General features: G+C 35.6%; 1 protein-coding gene across 2 annotated transcripts in view; it reads left to right on the top strand.

The window, feature by feature from the left end:
• The first annotated feature begins 9 nt into the window (after positions 1-9).
• The window catches only part of BANK1 (B cell scaffold protein with ankyrin repeats 1), a 320374-nt gene continuing 298736 nt past the window's right edge, over positions 10-21647 (top strand). For both annotated transcript variants that reach the window (XM_081597071.1, XM_081597082.1), the window contains exon 1: positions 10-217. In XM_081597071.1, coding sequence (XP_081453197.1) covers positions 148-217 — 70 coding nt within the window. In that variant the 5' untranslated portion in view covers positions 10-147. The remainder of the gene's footprint in view (positions 218-21647) is intronic.

Raw genomic sequence — 21647 nt, forward strand, 5'->3', positions numbered from 1 at the left:
GCATTTCCGGGACCTCGGCCGCAGCAGCCGCGGTGGGAAGCGGGCTGAGGACAGCGAGGCCCGGAGACCAGGTCGAGGAGAACCTCAGATCGGGAGAGTCCGAGCTCGGCAGGCACGCGTCCAGGCGCCTGGGCTTCAGCCGCCGAGATGCTGCCAGCGGCGCCAGGCTGGGCGCGCGGGAGCCGCGAGCAGCCTGCAGGCGGCCCAGCGCCCCCAGGTGGGTGCGCGCGCGGCTGGGAGGCGGGAGGGAGCCCGGCCGGCCCCGGGGTCCCGGGGAGACCGCGCTCCTCGCGGTGGGGGACCAGGCTGCCCCTCCGCCGGCTTCGGCCGCGTGCTTCTTGGCCGGGGAACCGGGACGCTTGGAGGTGGAAGCGCTCTTTGAGTCTGGGCAGCGTGCCACCGCCAGTGCTGCAACTTCTAAGTAGCTGGCACTTTCCAGAGCACCTGGGACAGCCTCCTCTAGTATCTGAAATCACCTTGGAATGTGTTTTACAGTTACACATCAGCCTAAAAATTCTGTCAACATGTTACAGCAAAACTGCCCGTTTATCTGCCGGGGCTCCCAAAATCCAAACCGGTAAATGGCCTGTGACCTGCTAGTCAGACAGATTACTTTCTGTAGAAAGTCCTCGAAACAGCTTTTCCTAACGCAAAAGGAAAAGCAGTCAATTCGGCTGAATATATAAATGCATTTACGGGTCAAATGGAAGTGAAGGCACTTGTTTTCACTTCTTTTTTAAATATTTCATATGCACTTGTGAATTGTATAATGATTATAAAAAGTGTTCAGTTTTGAAAATTAAAAAGAAAAAGGCTTCATTTGCATATTAAGACTACTGGAGATGTACATAGTGACGTAAGCGATAAAAAATCTGAGTGAAATTCTATTGATTTGCTGAATGGAGTTTCTCATAGCTTACTAGAATTAAAAAAAAAATGAAATTATGTTTTTAGCTGTGGCAAGTGTACTTTTTCATATATGAGTTTCAAAATACTGCTTTTTAGTTAAAATGGGAAGTGTACTTGTGGCAGTGGAAATGACAAGGAAAGAATTGATATGTCAACTTTCTGTGTAGTGAACACTGACATTCTGAAAGCTGTGGTCTGATGGACTGTATCTTGGCTTGCTTCAGTAAATAAATCAGCCATATCTTTTGAACCTTGAGCAAGTCAGCTCTTTTTTAATTTTGGTTGAACAATTTAGTTAAATAGACTCGTCTACAATTTGTTTCAAATTTCTAGATTGAGCAGTTTAGACAGAACATGACTATTATTTCACTTAATACTCAAGTAATGCTTTGAGGTGTTTGGTAGTATGAATAACGCTGGAGTGATGTAAACCACCTTTTGTCTCATTCTGAGTATTCCTGTTCCTCCTGTGCATTTCCCCTCATCTCTTTTGGTCCTTCCAATGCAATATTATTTTACTTGATTCATTTACCTCCTTATTTGGCTCAGGTAATCGCATGTCTAACGAGCTCGCTTTTGTTATTAACCCATGCCATTCCTAGATGTGAATAGTCTTCTAAAAAAACTAGTTCTGATTAATCTCTCTCTCTCTCTCTCTTTTTTAATGAAAATCTTTTTGTGTGACCTCTCTCTCTGCTTTGGGCAGGAGTCTCTGTAGCGTCATAGACTTTGGCTTAATGTGACACATTAGGGATTAGTTAGTCCAAGTGCCTCACTTTAGACATGAGAAAACTGAGACTTAACGGGTGAGTTGCCCGCAGTTCCGTAACCAATAAATATCTGAAGATTTCATTCATCATTTCACCAACAGTCTTTTACCTACTCATCCCCAAGAGTTGTGTAGTAATATGAGTGTAAAATGGGCAAACACAATATAGAGTGGTAAATAACAGTTTCATGCCTATGAAGATATATTTCTAGCAGTAGGTGTATGTTGTATTTGTAATGACAATATGGTATAAACTTCCATCAGAGTGTTCAACTTGTCCTTTAGTGGAAGCAGGAAAAATATAATACCCAGAACTAAGACAGTGTGAAAATGATGCACAGTGAATGAAAATTCCATTTAGACTCTTTTCTGGTTTATGAATAACTAGATACTGTCTACTAATGTCCAAAAGAGAAGTTCCTTCTTTGTTTTATTCCAAAACTAATGATTGTTTAAATCTGATTTTGACCGCTACCTTCAATAAAGACTGTTTACTAAAGCATAGAATATTCCCTACTTCATAGTTTCTGTATTTCTTATTAATATTATTTGAGGCCTCTGATGAAGACAGAGATGAATTGTTAGGTTAAAAGCAGAGCGCATCTGTCCTGTCTCACCATATGCTAAATGCTTGTACATAGTTTGTGAGGAAGATAGTTTGTCTAAGTATTGTGTCTAAAGTTCTTGAGGATTTGAAGCTTTTCCCTCTGACTACAATCTTCCAGCATAGTCAGTATTCTAGATTTCTCCTACCAGGGAAATTCCTTTATTTAACTCTGCTGACTGATACAACTTTCTTCAGACAAGCTGGAAAGGTTCTGCCTGTGTTCTGTCCAATAGGCTTATTTATGCTGAAATTTTAAAGAGAGGTGTTCTCTCAGGACCTTCTTAATATGGAATAATTGTATAATATTTAATTGCTTAGAATTTCAGGCATACAGCAGCATATTGGGCATTATACTTGGAATAGCAGAGGAACCATTTTTTTTTTTTGCCATGTCTTTCTGAACACGTGCTATAAGCAATCATGATCTTGCCCTACTTATGATGGCCTCAGCTCAGACTGCTTCAAATCCAGTCCAGCTTCATTGCTTATCTGCTTTGTGATCTTGGATAAATAAATAAATAAATCTATCATTATATCAATTTGTCCAGTTACAAAGTAAATGTGGATGGAACAATAGCATTTATTTGAAAGAATGTTTTTGAGGGTTAAAGGAGAAAATGCATGTGAAGTGCTTTTCAAGGTGCCATAGCAAATAGTAATTGCTTAATACATGTTGGCTATTGTTTACTCATTGTTCATTGATTGATAGTGTCATATTTACATGTAAAAAGTAAAATTCTTGTTGAGAAACTGCCTCATGTTGACTTGGGGAAAAACTTAAAAGGATGAAGCCATCAAACTCCCACATCAAAAAAAGAAAAATTGGGGAGTGGGCTTCCTATAGAAAGATATTGTCATAATCTTGGGGAAATAGTGTGGGTAATAGTTCCGGGAGGAGGAAAAAAAGGGAATCCACAATGAGAAAAAAAAAGGAAAGATTGATTAAAAGGGTTTAGACTAGGGCAGTTACAAGAAAGAATAAAATGGGAATTTAATAGGACAAAATGAAAGCTATATCATTATGGAATTATTTCTCTGTATCACAGAATCAATTATGACCCAATTAAGGAAAAAAAATGTATGTGAAAAAAATAAGCATCAAATGTAAAATTGTGGGATATTTCATCAAATTATAAGAAGATAGAAGATCTGTTTTACCAAAATATTTACTGCTGGGCTGAAAAACAAATCCAATGTAAAGAATATCATTCCTGCCAAATATAAATCACATGTTTTAAGAAATTAAATGGCCACTACCTGATCATCAGGGCTCCCCTGGTGGATCAGGTGGTAAAGAAGCTGCCTGCCAGTACAAGAGGCCTGGCTGTGATCCCTGGGTTGGGAAGATCCCCTGGAGAAGGGAATGGCATTCCACTCCAGTATTCTTGCCTGGAGAATCCATGGACAGAGGAGACTGGTGGGCTATAGTCTGTGGGGTCACCAAGCAACTTTCACTCTCTACCTGATCATCTAAGGTACAGTTGCTATTTTATTACTTTCTATATATATTGTAGAATATCTTAGAATAATTTTGGAGACAGCTATGATATAAGAATAGGAAGGACAAATATTCTAGAAGTTATTTAAAAATGAGTTATTATATGGTCTTGTAATTCTTTCTTATTTTAAATATAAAGAATGGTATCTATGTTTTACTGCAGACACTGAAATAGTCCAGATGGTGAAGATAACAGATACTGTATGGAATTATACCCTCCTGTATTTATTTTTTACTCAGAAATATAATGAGCCTTTTAGACCTTTACCATTAGGCATAAATTTCTTTGCTGATTCCAAGTGCTGCTGATTGAGATAATCCAGAAAGATTACTTCCCTTTGTAATCATGAGAAGTAATTCATTATTGCCTTATGGTCTTTTATAAGATTTTCTTTGTATCTAGTTCAAGTTTTGCTTTATCGTATGGACTATGTGTCATATTTCCTTTTCTTTTAAGCTTCATATTAGTAATTCTCATTGCTTCATTTTTATGTGTTCCATTTAATAAGGAAAACATACTGAAAGCACAAGAACATTCTTAACATGGAATTTCATTTGCCTAATTTTGTTTGGTAATGCCCTAGGTTGAGGTATCAACCTCATCCTTCAGTCAGGATCAATAGTCTCATTTCCTTTTGGTTCATATTTATCTGTAGGATCATGTCTAGCTTTCAGAAGAACAATATAGTCTCAAACTACTTGAAATTTTGGCCTTTTAATAGCTACCATTTATTACGTTTCTACTTTGAATTTATGTGATTGGGATATCACATTACTTTGATAGGTAAACATGTCAGAAGATTAGCACCTAATTTGGACAAGAAGTTATGTTGTTTCATATAATCATATGAAAACATTTAATAATTCATTGTGTTCTTTCATTTCCTCACAGTTTTCTAAACTGCTGAAGTCTTTTTTTAGGGGATGGGGTGCAGGGTGGAGAAACATCAACATGCAGAAACATATCACATCAAAGTGGTAGGAGTCTATAAAATCATGGCACTGGAATGACAAATTGTAGAGTATTTCTTGTGACTGTATGAAGAATCCCTAAAATGTACACATTTCTGCATTGGCCAGACACGCTTTATTTAGATTTAGTGCGTGCTCAGTCACTTCAGTCGTGTCCAACTCTCTGCAAACCCATGGACCATGGGCAGACTCCTCTGTTCATGGGATTCTCCAGGCAAGAACACTGGAGTGGGTTGCCATTTCCTTCTCCAGTGATAAAGTGTGAAGTGAACGAAGTGAAGTTGCTCAGCCATGTCTGACTCTTTGCGACCCCAAGGACTATAGCCCACCAGGCTCCTCTGTCCATGGGATTTTCCAGGCAAGAGTACTGGAGTGGGTTGCCATTAGATTTAGTAGACCAATGTAATTAAGAAATCTCAGGAGACAACTACAGTTTTAATGCAGTTTGTGAACTATTGGGTCCCTATTGGAGCCAGTCTGTTGACTGCTTAATGGCCAGTGATGTGTTTTGTCTTCATTTAAAGATTTGTTGGATTCAACAAAGCCCTTCTTTCCTTCCAAACAACAGATAATGAGACTATTGTCAGTGGAAGGTCAATGTTTGATGACATATAAGAGAGAATGACAACTAGTTGACTCGTGTGGAAAGTGGATAATTAGAAAAAGGCTAGAAGAGAGAATTAAGGAGGGACTGAAAGAGTCTTGGTTTCTGACTGTCCACTTCCAGGTTGTGTAAGACCTAGCTGCACTTGTTGTTCTGATATTGTCTGTTCATGATATGCCTGTGACATCCTTGCAAAGACTTTTTCTTTATATGAACTAGTTTGAATGAGTTTCTTTTTTTTTTGGAGGAAAAAAAGAGTTTGGGTTAGAATACCTTTATTACTCAAACACTGCCACTCCTATTCCTGTAAGCTTCTTCTCTTTTAGAAAATTGCTGTTATTGTTAAAGCAATGTCTTCTAAGAATCTTCCATTGAAAGTTAAAAAATCATCTGAGAATTAGATCTATTCCTTTTATGTGCTAAAAATAGAGTGCCTTGTGAGGAAGTCGTATGGTCCTCTAGATAAAAATATTTGGCGTTTTCTACATGGGTTTGGGTAGACTCCGGGAGTTGGTGATGGACAGAGAGGCCTGGCGTGCTGCAATTCATGGGGTCGCAAAGAGTCGGACACGACTGAGCGACTGAACTGAACTGAACTGAACTGAGCTTTATGGTGGATATTTGAAGAACTTGAAGTCTCTATAGTTGGTGAGGAAATCATTGATTCAAAAGTTAATATTATGAGTTAAGCACTACTAAGTCTAGAGTTTTGAATTATGTAGTTATAAAATTGTATTAATTATAAAATGTAGCAATAGAATTTTTACGCTTTGTTAATGCAATGCTTTTACTTATATGAAAAGTTTATAGCATGCTGTTTCTGACAAACTTTTAAAATGTGTTTAAATTGAGGAACACAGAGTAAGAGGAGGCTTATGACATTTATCTTGGTAAAAAAGAAAGAGGAATTATAAAATTCCTCCAGCATAATTTACTAGCTATTATCTCAGTCCTCCTGGCAGATGATAAAAAATAGCATCACTGACAGGCCATTGTGAACACTTTATCCACACTATCAGTGGATTAATATCAATCTGAAGCAGTGTAATCAGCATTTTACTTCAGAGATTGGCCCTTGATTAAGATCTTTTGTAGTAATAGAGTAGAAAGTTTAGTATCCTCATTAGGTTACAGATGATACATTATTAATGGTGTTAATGATCACCTTGGAAAACAAGATTAGAATTCAGTGTGCTCTTACCAAATTGCAGAGATACACAAATTAATGAAGTTCAGGTGTGATCAATTAAGTGTAGTAATGTAGGTGAAGGAAGGAGACTCAGAGTGATAGAAAATTTTCAGATTTTAACAAGGTTACAATCAGTCTTATAATGAGCAAGGGGAGAGTTGCAGAAGAAGAAGCTGGAAAAGTAAACTGAAACTAAATTACATAAATCTGTATGAAAATTCCCCTAAGTATGAGTAGCTACTGAAGAGTTTTAAAACAGAAGCATAACATGACTAGATTTTGTTTTTAGAAGATCATGTGAAATGTTATTCTTCTTCTAAATCACCCTCTGAATCAATGAAGGTGAAAAAAAAGATAGTTTATAATCTGAAAAAAATAAAAGAGCTTGAGAGGTGCTTTTGGTACAGTTAATTGGAAGAGGTCGACAATGAAAGTTTTTGAACAATTAGGAATTTATCCAAAAGTAAAATAAAGGGAGAAGTGGCTGTGTTTACTATTACTTATATACTTTTTGTGCTATAGTAGTAGATACAGAGCCTGAAGGGGAAAGAGATGTGAAGAGTCAATGTTAGGTTTGTGGCATGGAAAACTGGGAAGGTCATAAAGTTGTCATTTACTCCAATGGAAAAGATTGAAGGAGCAGGAAGAAATGGCAAGGGCATGAGAACATTCAATTTCAATTTTGCATATGTTACATTTGGGCTAGATGAGAAGTACTCAGGTCGCGATGTCAGATAAGCATTTGATGTTATGAAGTGGAGCTCAGAAAGGGAGTTCAGGCTAGAGATATAAAATTGGGAAAAATATGTTGGCTCAGCTAGTAAAGAGTCTGCCTGCCAATGCAAGAGATGTGAGTTTGATCCCTGGGTTGGGAAGATTCCCTGGAGAAGGAAATGGCAACCTGCTCCAGTATTTTTGCTTGGGAAATCCCATGGACAGAGGAGCCTAGCGGGCTACAGTCCATGGGGTCGCAAAGAGTTGGACACGACTGAGCGCACAGGCATGCACAGTCTTTAAAACTGCATCAGTAAATAAGAAAGCAGAAAAGAAGTGTTCAGAGTAGAAAGAAAAGATGACCCAGGATAAAGAGCCACATAAAGTAAAATTTACGTATTGATAGAGACAGAGGAGTTACCCTATATGATTGAGGAGAGGCTAAAAAGAAAAGGAAGAAAATAGTATAATGGCAAGAATTCAAGAATGAGATGTTTTGGGGAGGCAGGAGTGGTGAACTGACTGAAATTCTTTGAATAGTTTGGGTAAATTGAAGACTGAAATTTAGCTGATGAATTTGACATGAAACTTACTGCTGACTATAGGGAGACAAGTTAAGTAGCTTTAGGAGAGGGGATGAGAGTTGAAGGGTGAAGGTAGATGAGGATGTGGATACCATGTAGACAACTTTTGAAAGCTTGGCTCCAGAACATAGAAAGAAAGTAGCCATTGCAGGAGATGTAGGTCAAAGAAAGGGTTTTGTGTAGTTGTTTTTTGTTTTAAGATTTGTGCTAGTGTAATGTTTTGGAGAAGGAAATGGCAACCCCCTCCAGTATTCTTGCCTGGAGAATCCCAGGGACAGAGGAGCCTGGTGGGCTGCCGTCTAAGGGGTCGCACAGAGTTGGACATGACTGAAGCGACTTAGCATGCATGCATGTGTACATTGGAGATGGAAATGGCAACTCACTCCGATATGCTTGCCTGGAGAAACCCAGGGACAGAGGAGCCTGGTGGGCTGCCATCTGTGGGGTCGCACAGAGTCGGACACGACTGATGCAACTTAGCAGCAGCAGCAGTGTAATGGTTTATTTGTACTCAAAAGCTGATAGCACTACACCAAAGGAGATTTTTTTCCTGTGCAAAGGTTCAGAGACAAGTTCCATAAATTTCATTATGAACATATTTTAATGTAGGCATTTTCTTATGTGTTTAAATATTCTGTTTCATCCTTTCCCTTCCTTCTTTCCTTCTCTTCTTCCATGATTCTGGAGTGCCTCCCTTCTTCCTCTCCTCCCCTTCTTTCTCCTCCTTCATTCTCTTTCCCCCTCCCCATCTCCTTCTCTCTCTAGGCATGAATGTTAATGGAGAATAATGAATATTTCTTTGTATTGAATCTTTTTTCCATGCTGGATTATTCCATAGTTTTGCTTTTATTGATCATCCCTTCCTTTTATCCAAATCTGAATCAGTGCATCACTATTACAGTCATATCTTTGCATATGCTTCAACTTGTACCCCCTCTTTTTCCATCAGGGCTGCTTGATTAAACTCCAACCCTGAATGTCTATCCAACTGTATTCTTCCTGTCTGAATCCAAGTAACTGAATATTGCTAAGTGAAAACACAGTCAAGCAAGTAAGAGTAGTTATAAATTTGGGCAGTTCCTGTTACATACTACTTGTGTCATAGAAGATTTTGATAATAAATGACAGTGAGTTGAAAACTGTATTCTCTGAATGCAGATTTGTCCTATGATGCCAGATCAGTGAACTGTTACATACTTTCTGTCTGTTGATGGGCAAAAAACACTATACTGTGCTGCCTGGCACTGTATCAACTAGACATGTGGCTCGTGGGCACTTGAAATACAGCTGGTTCAAATTGAGATGTGCTGTAAATGTAAGAACACTCACTAGTTTTCAAAGATTTAAAATAGAATGTAAAATCTTTCAGTAACTTTAATATTGATTTACGTGTTTTACTGGATTAAATAAAATATATTGCTATAATTTCACCTATTTCTTTTTATTTGTTGTTATATAGCTGTTAAAAAATTAAAATTACATATGGGATTTGCACTTGTGATTTATATTGTATTTTCTGTTGGGTAGCACTGCTCTAAGTTTTCAAAAAAATCCCAATGAAATCTGTAGAAGGTTTGATTTCTTTCTTATGAAATATTGTTATATAAATATTACCAGTATCTGACACGAACAAAGCTAACATAATTCACAATTCCTCCTATAGTTTAAAGAGACCCTCTCCCCATTCATGCTTACCCATAGGAGGTATTTTAATAATGACATTACAGTATTACTTGAATGTTTAAATCATAGTGTAATACTAAAATAATGTAAATGCTAAAATTTACCTAGCATTTTTCATATCATTTACTTATATTTCTATTATATCTTTTACTTTAATAATTTGTAAGGTCACATTACATATTGAAGATTTAAACTTTATCTTATGCATCACAGATATTTTTCTTAGTCTATTGTAATCTTTCTAAATGATTTTGATTGTGGTGTTTGTTGCCACTTAATATATTTTAATGCTCATTTTTTCAAATACACTTATATTTTCTTTAACAGTTCTTTTCCCTCTCTTGGCTAGGGGAATCTTAAAAATCCTTAAGTGACCATTGTAATTTTCTGTATTTTTTTCTAAGATTTTAATTTTTATAATTGTATGTAATATGCTTGGGATTTCTTTTTGTGTATAGCATGAGGCTAAAATCCAACTTAAGTTTTTCTTTTTTAATATGGGCAGCTAATTGAGAAAACCATTTATTAAATGAATCCTACTCTTGTAAGTGAATCGAAATACCATCATTGCCATACAGCAAAGTTTCATATATCTGGGAATCTGCATTCTGAATTCTCTGTACCACTAATGTTTTTGTTTATTCCCAAGCCAATTTCTGCTAAGGAAAGTTCTCACAAGAAATCGCCTTTTCCATATTTTTTTTGGCTATTAATAGATTTATTATTCTCTTTTTCCACTTGTGTTTAAAGATGATTTTGTCCACTTCTCCTTCCCATGAAATAATTTGGATGTTATGTAACACGTAGTTTAGAAGCATTTAATAGAAAGCCATCTATAGCAGTTTTAATCAGAAAGAACTTTAAGTTAGGGAGTTAAGTGTAAATATAGTTACCTAGTCGTGTCAGACTCTTGGTGACCCCATGGACTGTAACCTGCCACGCTTCTCTGTACATGGGATTCTCCAGGCAAGAATACTGGAGTGAGTTGCCATGCCCTCCTCCAGGGGCTCTTTCTGACTCAGGGATTGAACTCGAGTCTCTTGTGTCTCCTGCATTGCAGGTAGATTTTTTGCCATTAGTGCCAATCAACGTTAAATGCCATTAACTATTCTGTTGGATTAATATGGATAGAAAATTCTGTGTCCAAAAGGTCCAAGGTTTCAGAATAAGTATATAGTAACTTGGGTTATTTAATTCAATTGACAAAGTTGGAAACTTTCAACTCACTCATGTTGCAGTTACATGAATATTGAACTTTCCTGATGTGCTTCTGTGAACAAATGTAACAAGATATTACTTTTTATATTTGAGATGTCTTTCCAGATAATATTTTGTCACAAAATAGTTCATTAATTGAGTTGAATCATTAATTGGAAAAATGTGACCTTTGCACTGAAATTATGAGATGGAAAATATCTAATATTTTATTAGTATTAGATGTTAAAATGAAAAAAGACATAATTCCTTTTTAAAAAGAACTTGATAGATCTTTGGACATATGTATAAAGTTTCAGTTTAAAATTTATCAAAAATTTTGTTTGTGTTATAGACCAAACTAATCTCCTAATCTCTTATCTATTTCCTATACATTTTTCCAGTTTTACATTGTTAAAATTTATCATGTTATTTGACAACATAACTAAGGCTGAAAGTTGTGTTCACCTTTGTGCGTTGATTATCTGTACTGATATCTGTATCTTATCTGTATCAACTCAGATATAGGATCTGTCACTTGTGTGACTTTGAGCTGATTACTTATCTAGGATCCAATTCTTTTTATCTGGAGTGGGTAACACACCTATTTTACAGCCTCATGATGATTAAATATAATTCTGTGTGTAGAGTGCCTAGAGCATTCATAACAGGTACTCAGCAAATGGCCGATATTACATTCAGCATAAGCTGCATTCAACTTGTACTTTTGTTAGAAGGAATGTGTTTACATGGCCCATTCCCGCACTTCTGGTGTTGCATACGTATGAATCTCAGGATTGAGAGCCTCATATAAATGTTCTTTCAGTCTCCTGTTCAATGTTTCTCAACACTACCTTAAACAGTATAATATCTCAAACACATGTTTCTCTTGGTATTCACTCCAAACTGAACTTGAAGAAACCTGTGATCTGTTATGAAAATAAATGCTGTGGTTCTATATATGAATGCTATGTAGTCTTCAGGGAAAATAGTTAATGGGTAAAGAACATTTTTCTCATTTTGAGAATTTAATTCTGTTTAAGCATCATATTTTTAAAACTAAAAATGTAGTAAAGTTTCATTTATTTATTCTTGAAGGAGACTTTGTTCACAACTATACCATATATTATACTCCCTGCCCTCCCAGCCCTATGAAGACAGAAGAACATACAGAAAAACTGGACTATAGTGTAGTTGACTCAGTCTTTTAACTTTTGCAATGAAGGCATTTCTTATATTATCATGTAATTAAATAATAGTTGATACAGTTATGCAGGTAATGTTTTAGCAATATATTCGAAATTGTTTAAATTATGTCTGAGCAGTGTATTCCTTATAGGGTATAAATCTATACCGTGTTTCACCTAGACATCTAAGGGTGAGCAGAATAACAGATAGGATCCCCAAAGCAAATTTCTAATTCTGAGTAACCCACAGTTCCTGTAATTATGGAAAGAAAGGGACAGCTTTTCTATTACTTTTATGAGGGCCAGCCTTCTGAGAAGCTAGCAGTTAAAACCCATTTCATTTCTGCTCTCCTTATGAAAATGTAGAAGAATCATTAGAAAGTATGTTCACATGTAGTATTTTATTGTATGACCTCTTAGAATAATTCTCTGATCTGGTGCATATAAAAATCTAGACTCTGAACTCCTCATTCTGAATTCAAAGCCTAGCAGAATCACCTAGTTGTTAGTCATATGACCTTAAGTTACTCTGTTACAAGACCTCTCTATACCTCACAATGAAATGAGGAAAGTAGTACTTGAAGTGGGCGGGTACTCTGTAATTGATGACTGTCATGGTTGCTGCAAGGCAAGTAGGCCAGCAGCCACATAGGACTCATACTGCTCTTACCTGATGGTCAGTGCCTCAAAAATCTGAGTTCATACTTCTGAGCTTTGTTCCTTTAATACTGTGTTGCCCCTGTTACTCCGTGGCATATATATTTCTTGGGAAAAAGAGGTGTTCTGTGGTGAAATAAGTTTTGAATATATATATTAGGTCATTAAAATAGCCTGAGAAATTCTGCAACTAACTTTCTGTTCAGTTTCCTTGAAGCCATTGTCTCATAAGTGTTTTAACCATGGTATGCTTTGTTATCACAACACTGGTAGAGAAGTAAGTTCTTTTGCACAAAAATTATCATCCTTGTTAAATGGCAAAGAGTTCTTGAGATTCCTGAGTTCTTTCAACCAGAGATTGACGGCACTCTTTTTAGTTTTTTTCTCAGTTCTGTTCATCCCATTGGGTAAAATAAAGTTCTGACGCTGCTATTGACCACATTTGGAATGAGTGGAAGGGAAGGATGCTTATCATAGAAATAAAAGTGGAGGAGGCTATGATAGGGAAATGGTGTTGGCAGGCTAAGTAGGGCACAGACAATTTGCTGATTTCTTTAATTCTCTTATTATTTCTGATTTTTCTGGTGGGACTTTTATTATGGGATGTGCCAGAGAAAATGGAAGGAAATGTGGGGATGAAATGGAACTGGGAAAGAACCTAGAGAATTCTAAGATAAGAGTATTTTGGAGTGTCGTGTTTATGATGTTGATAATCAGATAGCATGTGTGCATCTTAACTGAGCAAATAACAGATATTTTCACATGTTAAATGTGTAAACCTGCTTCTGTCCCAGTAATCATGTATGCTATGTAAATGGCCTCACATTGTTTAATTATTGGAATTTCATTCATTAGAAGATTCTAAAATTAAGAACAACTTGACTACATGGCCATAAACAGATGTCTTTCATGTTAGAAATGTTTGTCAGTGAAACACATGTTTGATGCAAATATATGGGCTAATAAGAGTCACTCAAATAAATTATTGCTGAAATATTTTTCTACCTAAAACAACAGAAACTGATATAAATGCAAATAACTTAGGGAATGAGTTTTATGTCTTGGAGGTGGACTAACTTAGTAGGCCACATAGAAAACAACGTTAATATGACAATGACTACTATTACTCAAATAGATTGGATGCTATTTAAAGGAAGGGGTAACCTCTGGCATCCATTCAACAGAGAGAAGCACATTAATAGATGCTTCCTGATGAGCTAGTACAAAGTGTGACATTAGAGTCGCTGATTAAGTTTATGAAAGAGGATAAATAAAGGTGAAGCCATTTCTGAATGCCCTGTTTATGAATATCCTTGGAGTCCTATATCTACCCTTAGATAACCAGCCTGGGGTTCCTAAGTTCTTTCTTAATTGTTTGGTTTACACATGAACTGCCTTTGATTATGAAAAAAGGTTAAAACTCACAGAACCTTGTACACAAAGATAATTTTAAGGCAGTTCTCAGTATTATGTTAATGTTTAAATATGATAACAAATACTTTAGTTATTTTTACTAAGATTTCTATAAGCTTTTAATATAACTTAGAGTATTTAGTTAATTAAAATATCTTTTGGGGTAAATAGAAAAGTATTATTATGGTCTAAAAGTTTATGAAATTTAATATCCTGCATTTATGTCTAGAAGATTAAATCATTTTCTTTATTATTCTTTTTTCCTGAAATAATACATACCCGTAGTTGAAAATATGTAACAGGCTTAAAAAAGTAGAAAAAAGAGATGTATGTACTTTTAATTTTTGTTTTTCTATGTTTACTTCTAATACTTTTACTTGTTCAGCATTGTTGCTTTAATATATTTACTATTTGCATATACACTTTAAAATTACATTTGTATGGCTATTTGGTGATTTAGCATTTGTAAATATTTCTGCTGTGCTCTTTCCTCATTGAAATATATTGTACAATATTTTAAAACAAAAGGAAACAAAAGAAGGAAATCCACAGTGATTTATTGGATAGAAGAACAGATCATCCTCCAGACAAGATTATTTTTATTTTAAAAAATTATTTTAGTTAATTAAATAATTTAAAATAAATTATTGTAATTAATTTAAAGAAAGACAAATTCGGTATGATTTAACTTATATAGAAGACAAAACAAATTATCCAATGTAACAAAGCCAAAACAGAGTCATAGATACAAAGAACAAACACTGGTTGCTATAGAGAAGGAGGGAGAGGGGATGAGTGAGTGGTGAGAGAGACTAAGAGGTGCAAGCTTTCAGACAAAATAAATGAGTCATGGGGGGGCAGGGTGAAATGTACAACAAGGGGAATATAGTCAATAATATTGTAATAAATTTGTATGGTAACAGATGGTAACTAGACTTATGGTGATCATTGGTAATTTACAAAAGTGTCACATCATTAGGTTGTGCACCTGAAATTAACACAGTGTTATAGCTCAATTATATTTCAATTAGAAATAATATATGTATACTGTCTTAGCCAGTTTTAAGTATACAATTCAGTGTTGTTTCTGTAGTCATCGTGTTACCTTCAGTGACTACATGGTGACATGTAGTCACCATGCTGTACATTGCCTAAGTTTCAACTCTTATTTAAATTATGATTAGAAATGAGAATTATAATTTAACTTTCATTTAAATAAATCGTGAGTCTCTTTCCCAGACGTTTTTCTTAAGATTTCGTAAGTTATATTGTCATTGTTCTCAGACGTTTTCCAATGCTTATGTCACTTTGATCCCTTGAATGTATCATGATACAGTGGGAAGAGTACAGTTTTAGTATTTGGAAAGGGTTCTATAGCCAAGCAAGTCTCTAGTATTGTCTGCCATATTGTTTTTTAAAGACTGATGGTATAAATTAACACTTACAAGATGCTTATTGGCCCTGCAACACAAAGGTTAACTTTGTTAACTCTTCTAAGCCTTATTGTGGATGGTTTTCATCGTAGAAAATTTGGGAAATATAAGGAAGAAGCATAAATTTCCATTTCATTGTACTGCCCAAACTTCATCTTGTTTACGTGTTGGTTTTATGTACATTTTTTTAACCTATATATATGTATATAACATTTTTAAAGGCAAAATTGTACCTAACTGATGGACCTAAAATAATAAAGAAAGAAAACAATAAGTTTTAAGAATATAACAAAAAATTTTTGTAGCAATTGATATAAAGTCAGGTAAGTACAGGATCAAATCCTGGCTTTGTCATTCATGGAACTTCATCTTTTACAAGCCATACAACCTCTTCGATGCCCAGGAGGCATTATGTATATTGATGATAACATCAAGTATTCAAGAGAATGATAAGCTCATACTAGTAATTCAATTAGTACCTCTTATCTTAAAAAAAAAAAAAAACTACAGAAATTAAAATTGCTTTCTCTAGGCACTTGCAATTGAGGATATTTGTCAAGAAAAGGGTGGACTAATGCCTCTCTCTACATTCCTGTGTAGGAGTAATTATCCTTCCTTCATTTATCCTGCATCTCCTGTGCTAGGCTCTAGGGATATACACAAAGTTGGCTTTAGGGACTGTATTTAAGTGAAATAGGATGGGACAAGCTGAGTAGCTCTATTTCTTTTTATTTTCACTCTAATGCACCATCAGGTGACTCAAAACCCCCCGGCCTGCCAAGATCTGAATAATTCAGGGATGAGAACTAGTTAGCAGGCCGAGCAGCAGCTAAGAATGTTTTCTCTGATGACTGGGGGTGACGCCTGATGCATAACTGCTATTCCAGAATGTCACCACTCATTTTAGACTGCAGTCATGAGTACAGCTTCTTGGGACAAAGTTTTGAAAATTTTAATCTCCTAAGACCTTCCCCAGTTTTTGACTATGATACCCATCATCTTGTTTAAGAAAATGTTTTCTTTTGGTTAATTTTTTTTTAGCTTAAATATGATACATTTAAAAAATTATATCACTACCATAAATGAAAAATCATTACCACTTGCCATTAGTAGATGGTGACCATACAAATACACAGATTGAAAATCAAATAATTTTGAAAAAAGTAGCTAAGGACAAGCTCTGGGCCCCTGGGTCACTCTGTCTCTGATAGTGGTGGAGTTCATAAAGTCACAGGAGCTCCAAACTGGAACATAGGCCTTGAAGGAGTCAGGATTAGAGAAGTGTTCTACAGGGAGTGACATTCCCTCTATGACTTCCAGTCACTGTGTCCCAGAAATTTGCATCCTGCCTCTGGCAAATGCCCTCTTGAAAGGCAGATTTCATGCTCCAGAAGTTTGAAAGGAAGTTTTATTAGAACTGACAGGTGTCAGGCACTGTGATAAATGCTCAACATGCTTTATTTCATTTAATTCTCACGACAACCAATTTCATAAGTTCTATTATCTGAATGTTACAAGTAGGGAATCTAGTTTCAGAGATGTTAATTATTTGCCCACTTTGGACTCCATGATAGCCTGACTCCAAAGCTTAGCCTCTTGGCCGCTGTATGCCTCTCTGTAATGAACTCACTTCTTTCTCACGCAAACCCAGATACACATCGAGGTCAGGCAGGTATCACTCCCATGAGAACATTTCCCTTTTTTAATTAATAAAATAGTCACATATACAGCAAGTCATTTTATTTTTTTTTCTCTTTTTTTTTTCTTTTTTCCAGCAAGTCATTTTAATAGAATAATGTACAACATAAAAGAAACTGTTACTTATTAGTAGATCCACTTAGAAACATTCTTAATAAGTGATAGAATAGACAACCACAGTTTCCAACTGATAATCATAAAAATTTAGAAAGTTTTGCTACTTTCGAGGTCCTTAGAGATGTATGAAGTAATAGGAAGTGAAATATCTACAACGAAATACTAGAAAAAATGTCTTCATAAAGGCCATTAGGGTATTTAAAATCATCAAAGCTGTAATACAGATGTGATTAAAATATACTGTAAAATGCCTGCAATAGAGTAGTTTAAGAATGCGAGGCTAATAATTTGCGTCTGCCTAATACTTTGCATTCTCAAAGGAATTTTCAAACCCCTACTAATTGACTCTTAGAAAATTCTTCTAACATATCATTACTTTGACTCAATGAGAAATGTAAACAATGATCATTTAAGCTGTTTAATCAAGGTTATCCTGGAAATACTGTGTGAGGAGAAGCAGAGAGTATTCTTGCTTGTATGTCTATCTGTTTTATGTCAGAAGGCTGTAGGAAGAGGAGAGAAGGAACCAGAGCTGAAAGCAGTGTTCATATGTTGTGGTGGACAGAGTGATGGTTCCCTAATATTTGTTTTTTAGTTGCTCAGTCATGTTCAACTCTTTTGAGACCCAATGGACTATAGCCCACCAGGAATCCCTCTGTCCATGGGATTTTCCAGGCGAGAGTAGCCATTTCCTTCTCCAGATGGTCTTCCCAACACAGGGATTGAACCTACGTCTCCTGCATTGACAGGCAGATTCTTTACCACTGAGCTCCCCAAAGATATCTACATCTTAATCTCTGAACCTGAGAATATGTTCAGTTCAGTTCAGTATCTTAGTCATGTCTGACTCTTTGCGACCCCATGGACTGCAGCATGCCAGGCTTACCGGTCCATCACCAACTCCCAGAACTTGTTCAAACTCATGTCCATCGAGTCACTGATGCCATCTGTCTTCCCCTTCTCCTCCTCCTCTTTCTATGACAAAGAAAAGGATCAAAGGTTACAGTTGAAATTAAGATTGCTAATCAGTTTAGCTTAAGATGGGGAGAGTATTATGGATTATCCAGGTAGACCCAATATGTGTGAAAGAGGGATGCAGCATTCTCATGCTGCTGGAGGCATGGTTGCATGAGAAGGACTCAGCCAGATGTTGCTGGCTTGAAGATGGAGGAATGGGGCATGAGCCAAGAACTGTAGAGGGCTTCGAGAAGCTGGAAAAATGCAAGCAATGAATTTTTCCGTAAGGCCTCCAGAAGGAACATGGTCCTGTTTATGTCTTGACTTTAGCCTAATGAGACTCATTTCACACTTATAACTTCCAGTACTGTAACACAATAAATTTCTGTGGCTTTTAAGTCACTGTTTGCAGTAATTTTTTACGGCAACAATAGAAAACTGGTACTGATTTCTAAACATGTGTGGACTCAACAGGAGCAAAGAATAGCATGAATGTGGCAAATAAGACCCCATCCTTCAAAAATTCATACACCATCAGCCTAGTTAAAACACTGGATGTAACCACAGGAAGAAAACCACCATTGTAAAATATTATATCATGGTTACCCTTAAGTAGACATCGTTGGTAATATATATACTTATTCGTTATTGGAACATCTCTCTGGAATTCATTGTTGTTTTAATAGCAACACAAAAAAGAAAGTCCCATTATTGTTTGATCATATTTGTTGGTTTTACCAGCTTAATAATCCTTGTCATTAACACTACCAGCTGCTGCTGCGATTATAATTTTTAATAGTACAGATGTGTGAACTTTTGCAAGCAGTGCCTCATCACCACAAGTGCAAAATAGGATAAGAACATTTGTTCACAGGGGTGCTATGAGGTTAAAAAGAATTAGTGCTTGTAAAACTCCAGAATAGTCATTGGCACATATTAGGCACTCACTACATCTTTGTAGCCTTAATTATAATTATTATCGTCATCATCATCATCACTGCCATACACATCAGTGACTGCTGGAGGCCAGGCCTGAACCCAGCACATAGGTTTAGTATTTTATCACTAGGAATTTGGGTTCAATTTCTCCACATTTTCAGGTAAAGAAACAGAAATAACCAAGATACAACCTAACCAGGTTGAAGAACTTCAAAAAGATGGAGTGAGGACTGTACCTGAAATATTTGTCTAAAGTTCTGCTAGGCCTGGTGCTAGATGCCTTCTGCTTTCATTACATAAAGCTCGATTCCATCCTAACCATTCAGAGGACAACAATATTCTGAAAGACAACTGATTTAGATGTGCACTCCCTGTAAAAGGTCATTAATATTATTTTATGTTCCCATTTTGTTTTAATATCTGAGAACATGAACTATTTTTTAACCCTGGGAAGGAATTATTTTGAGGCCATTTTCTCCTACTGGTAAAAATTGGGTTGGTATCAGGTTAGTTTGCCATAAAAGGAATGATATGAGATAGTTTTAGGGGTGTTTTCTTATAAAATGTAGAACATTTTTTTTTTTTCATTGTTAATTTTTTATATTTTGTTGAGGTATGTTCCCTCTATGCCCACTTTCTGGAGAGTTTTTATCATAAATGAGTATTGAATTTTGTCAAAAGTTTTTCTGCATCTATTGATATGATCAGATGGTTTTTAGTCATCAATTCGTTAATATTGTCTGTCACATTGATAAATTTGCAAGTATTGAAGAATCCTTGCATCCCTTTGATGAATCCCACTTGATCATGGTGTATAATCCTTTTAATGTGTTGTTGGATTATCTTTGCTTTTGTTGAGGATTTTTGTGTCTTTATGTTCATCAGTGAGAGTGGTGTGTAACTTTCCTTTTTTGTGGTATTTGTCTGGTTTTGGTATCAGGGTGATGGTGGCCTCCTAAAGTATTGATAATATCTGTCTGGAATTGTGAGTTTGTGTGTACATTCGTAAAGCAGTTCACATTTTAATACATGGTTTTATATGTTCCCTGTGTTTTGCCTATTAATTCAAGCTACATTTTTAGATTTTTAAAAATGTGAAACAGGGATTTTGTAAAATTTAGATATTTTAGATGTTTACGTTGTTCAGTTCTGCATTTTGTTATACTTGTAGATTTATTGACATTTTATTTCCAAGATTGTATTTGTAATTAACCCTAGGATAAATAAGTTTATTCAACCACAGGTCTTAATGAGATACTAAAATCAACTACCTTAAAAAAAATAATAATAAATTAAAAAATAAATAAAAAAAATAAAATCAACTACCTTATGTTAAGATAATTTGTAAAAATGCATTCCTTTTTCCTAGTATTTAAGACCCTTTAAGGGTAGGAATTGTGCTCCATAATCTTTATATTTTCTAAAGGCTGAACAATTGTTTTTTATGATAATCATTAAATGATTTTCAAGTAAACATATGAAAAATATAAATGATTAGGGAATTGATATTGAGGTATTTTTAATCAACATTATGATAATTATGGACAGCTAAGGTAAATTATCCTGTTGGATTTCAAAACATCCAACCCAAAAATTGAAGTGATGAGTGAGAACTAGGAAATGTTACAGTAGTGAGGATCAGGATGATACAAAGGTAAGGCCAATGACCTGTTAAATATGACTGTCCAGAATTATTGAGAATTTCCAGTAAATGAAGCATACTGTTCATCTCTGTCTGTATTTTCAAGTATCTGTTGCTGATTTTCAACTTTGCTAACAATTTTAAGCTACATCAAGATGTAGGAATGCCTCAAGTTCAAGTAGTAAAATTTTTAAATACTAATAATATGTTACTTGTACATGCTCAGAGAAAAAAATAGAAGGGAAAATTCAGTATTTGGATAGCTATCTCTTTCCAACATACTTAAGTGTAAGTAATTGAGCAATTAGATTCAAAAATAAAATATATTACTAAAATTGTTTAAGATTAAATATAAAATATTTATTTTCATATATTCCAGATAACAGCTCTGTCTTTAAAACTTTTATATGATATAGAGCTTCAGTTTTTAATGGACAGTATCCTGCACACTTAAATAAGAGAGAAGAAATACAGAAACAATTGTAATAACTGTTTCTGGTTCTTCATATTCTCAAGTCATCTTCTTTGTCTAGATGTTCATATTTTTCTAAGAATTTGTACATAGAATTTATAAACTTTCAAATGTCAAATATTAATTAAAGTAGCTCCATCAGGATTTCCCGTTGCTTTATTATTTTAGTTTATAAAACAGTTTAGAATTCAGTCTTGTACAAAATATTCAGTTCAGTTCAGTTGCTCAGTCGTGTCTGACTCTTTGTGACTCCATGGACTGCAGCATGCCAGGCTTCCCTGTCCATCACCAACTCCTAGAGCTTGCTCAAACTCATGTCCATCCAGTCAGTGATGCCATCCAACCATCTCATCCTCTGTCGTCCCCTACTCCTCCTACCTTCAATCTTTCCCAACATCAGGGTCTTTTC

The sequence above is a fragment of the Giraffa tippelskirchi genome, chromosome 1 (genome assembly GCF_054371585.1).
Source record: "Giraffa tippelskirchi isolate mGirTip1 chromosome 1, T2T-mGirTip1v1.2.pri, whole genome shotgun sequence".
In the NCBI taxonomy this organism is placed as follows: domain Eukaryota; kingdom Metazoa; phylum Chordata; class Mammalia; order Artiodactyla; family Giraffidae; genus Giraffa; species Giraffa tippelskirchi.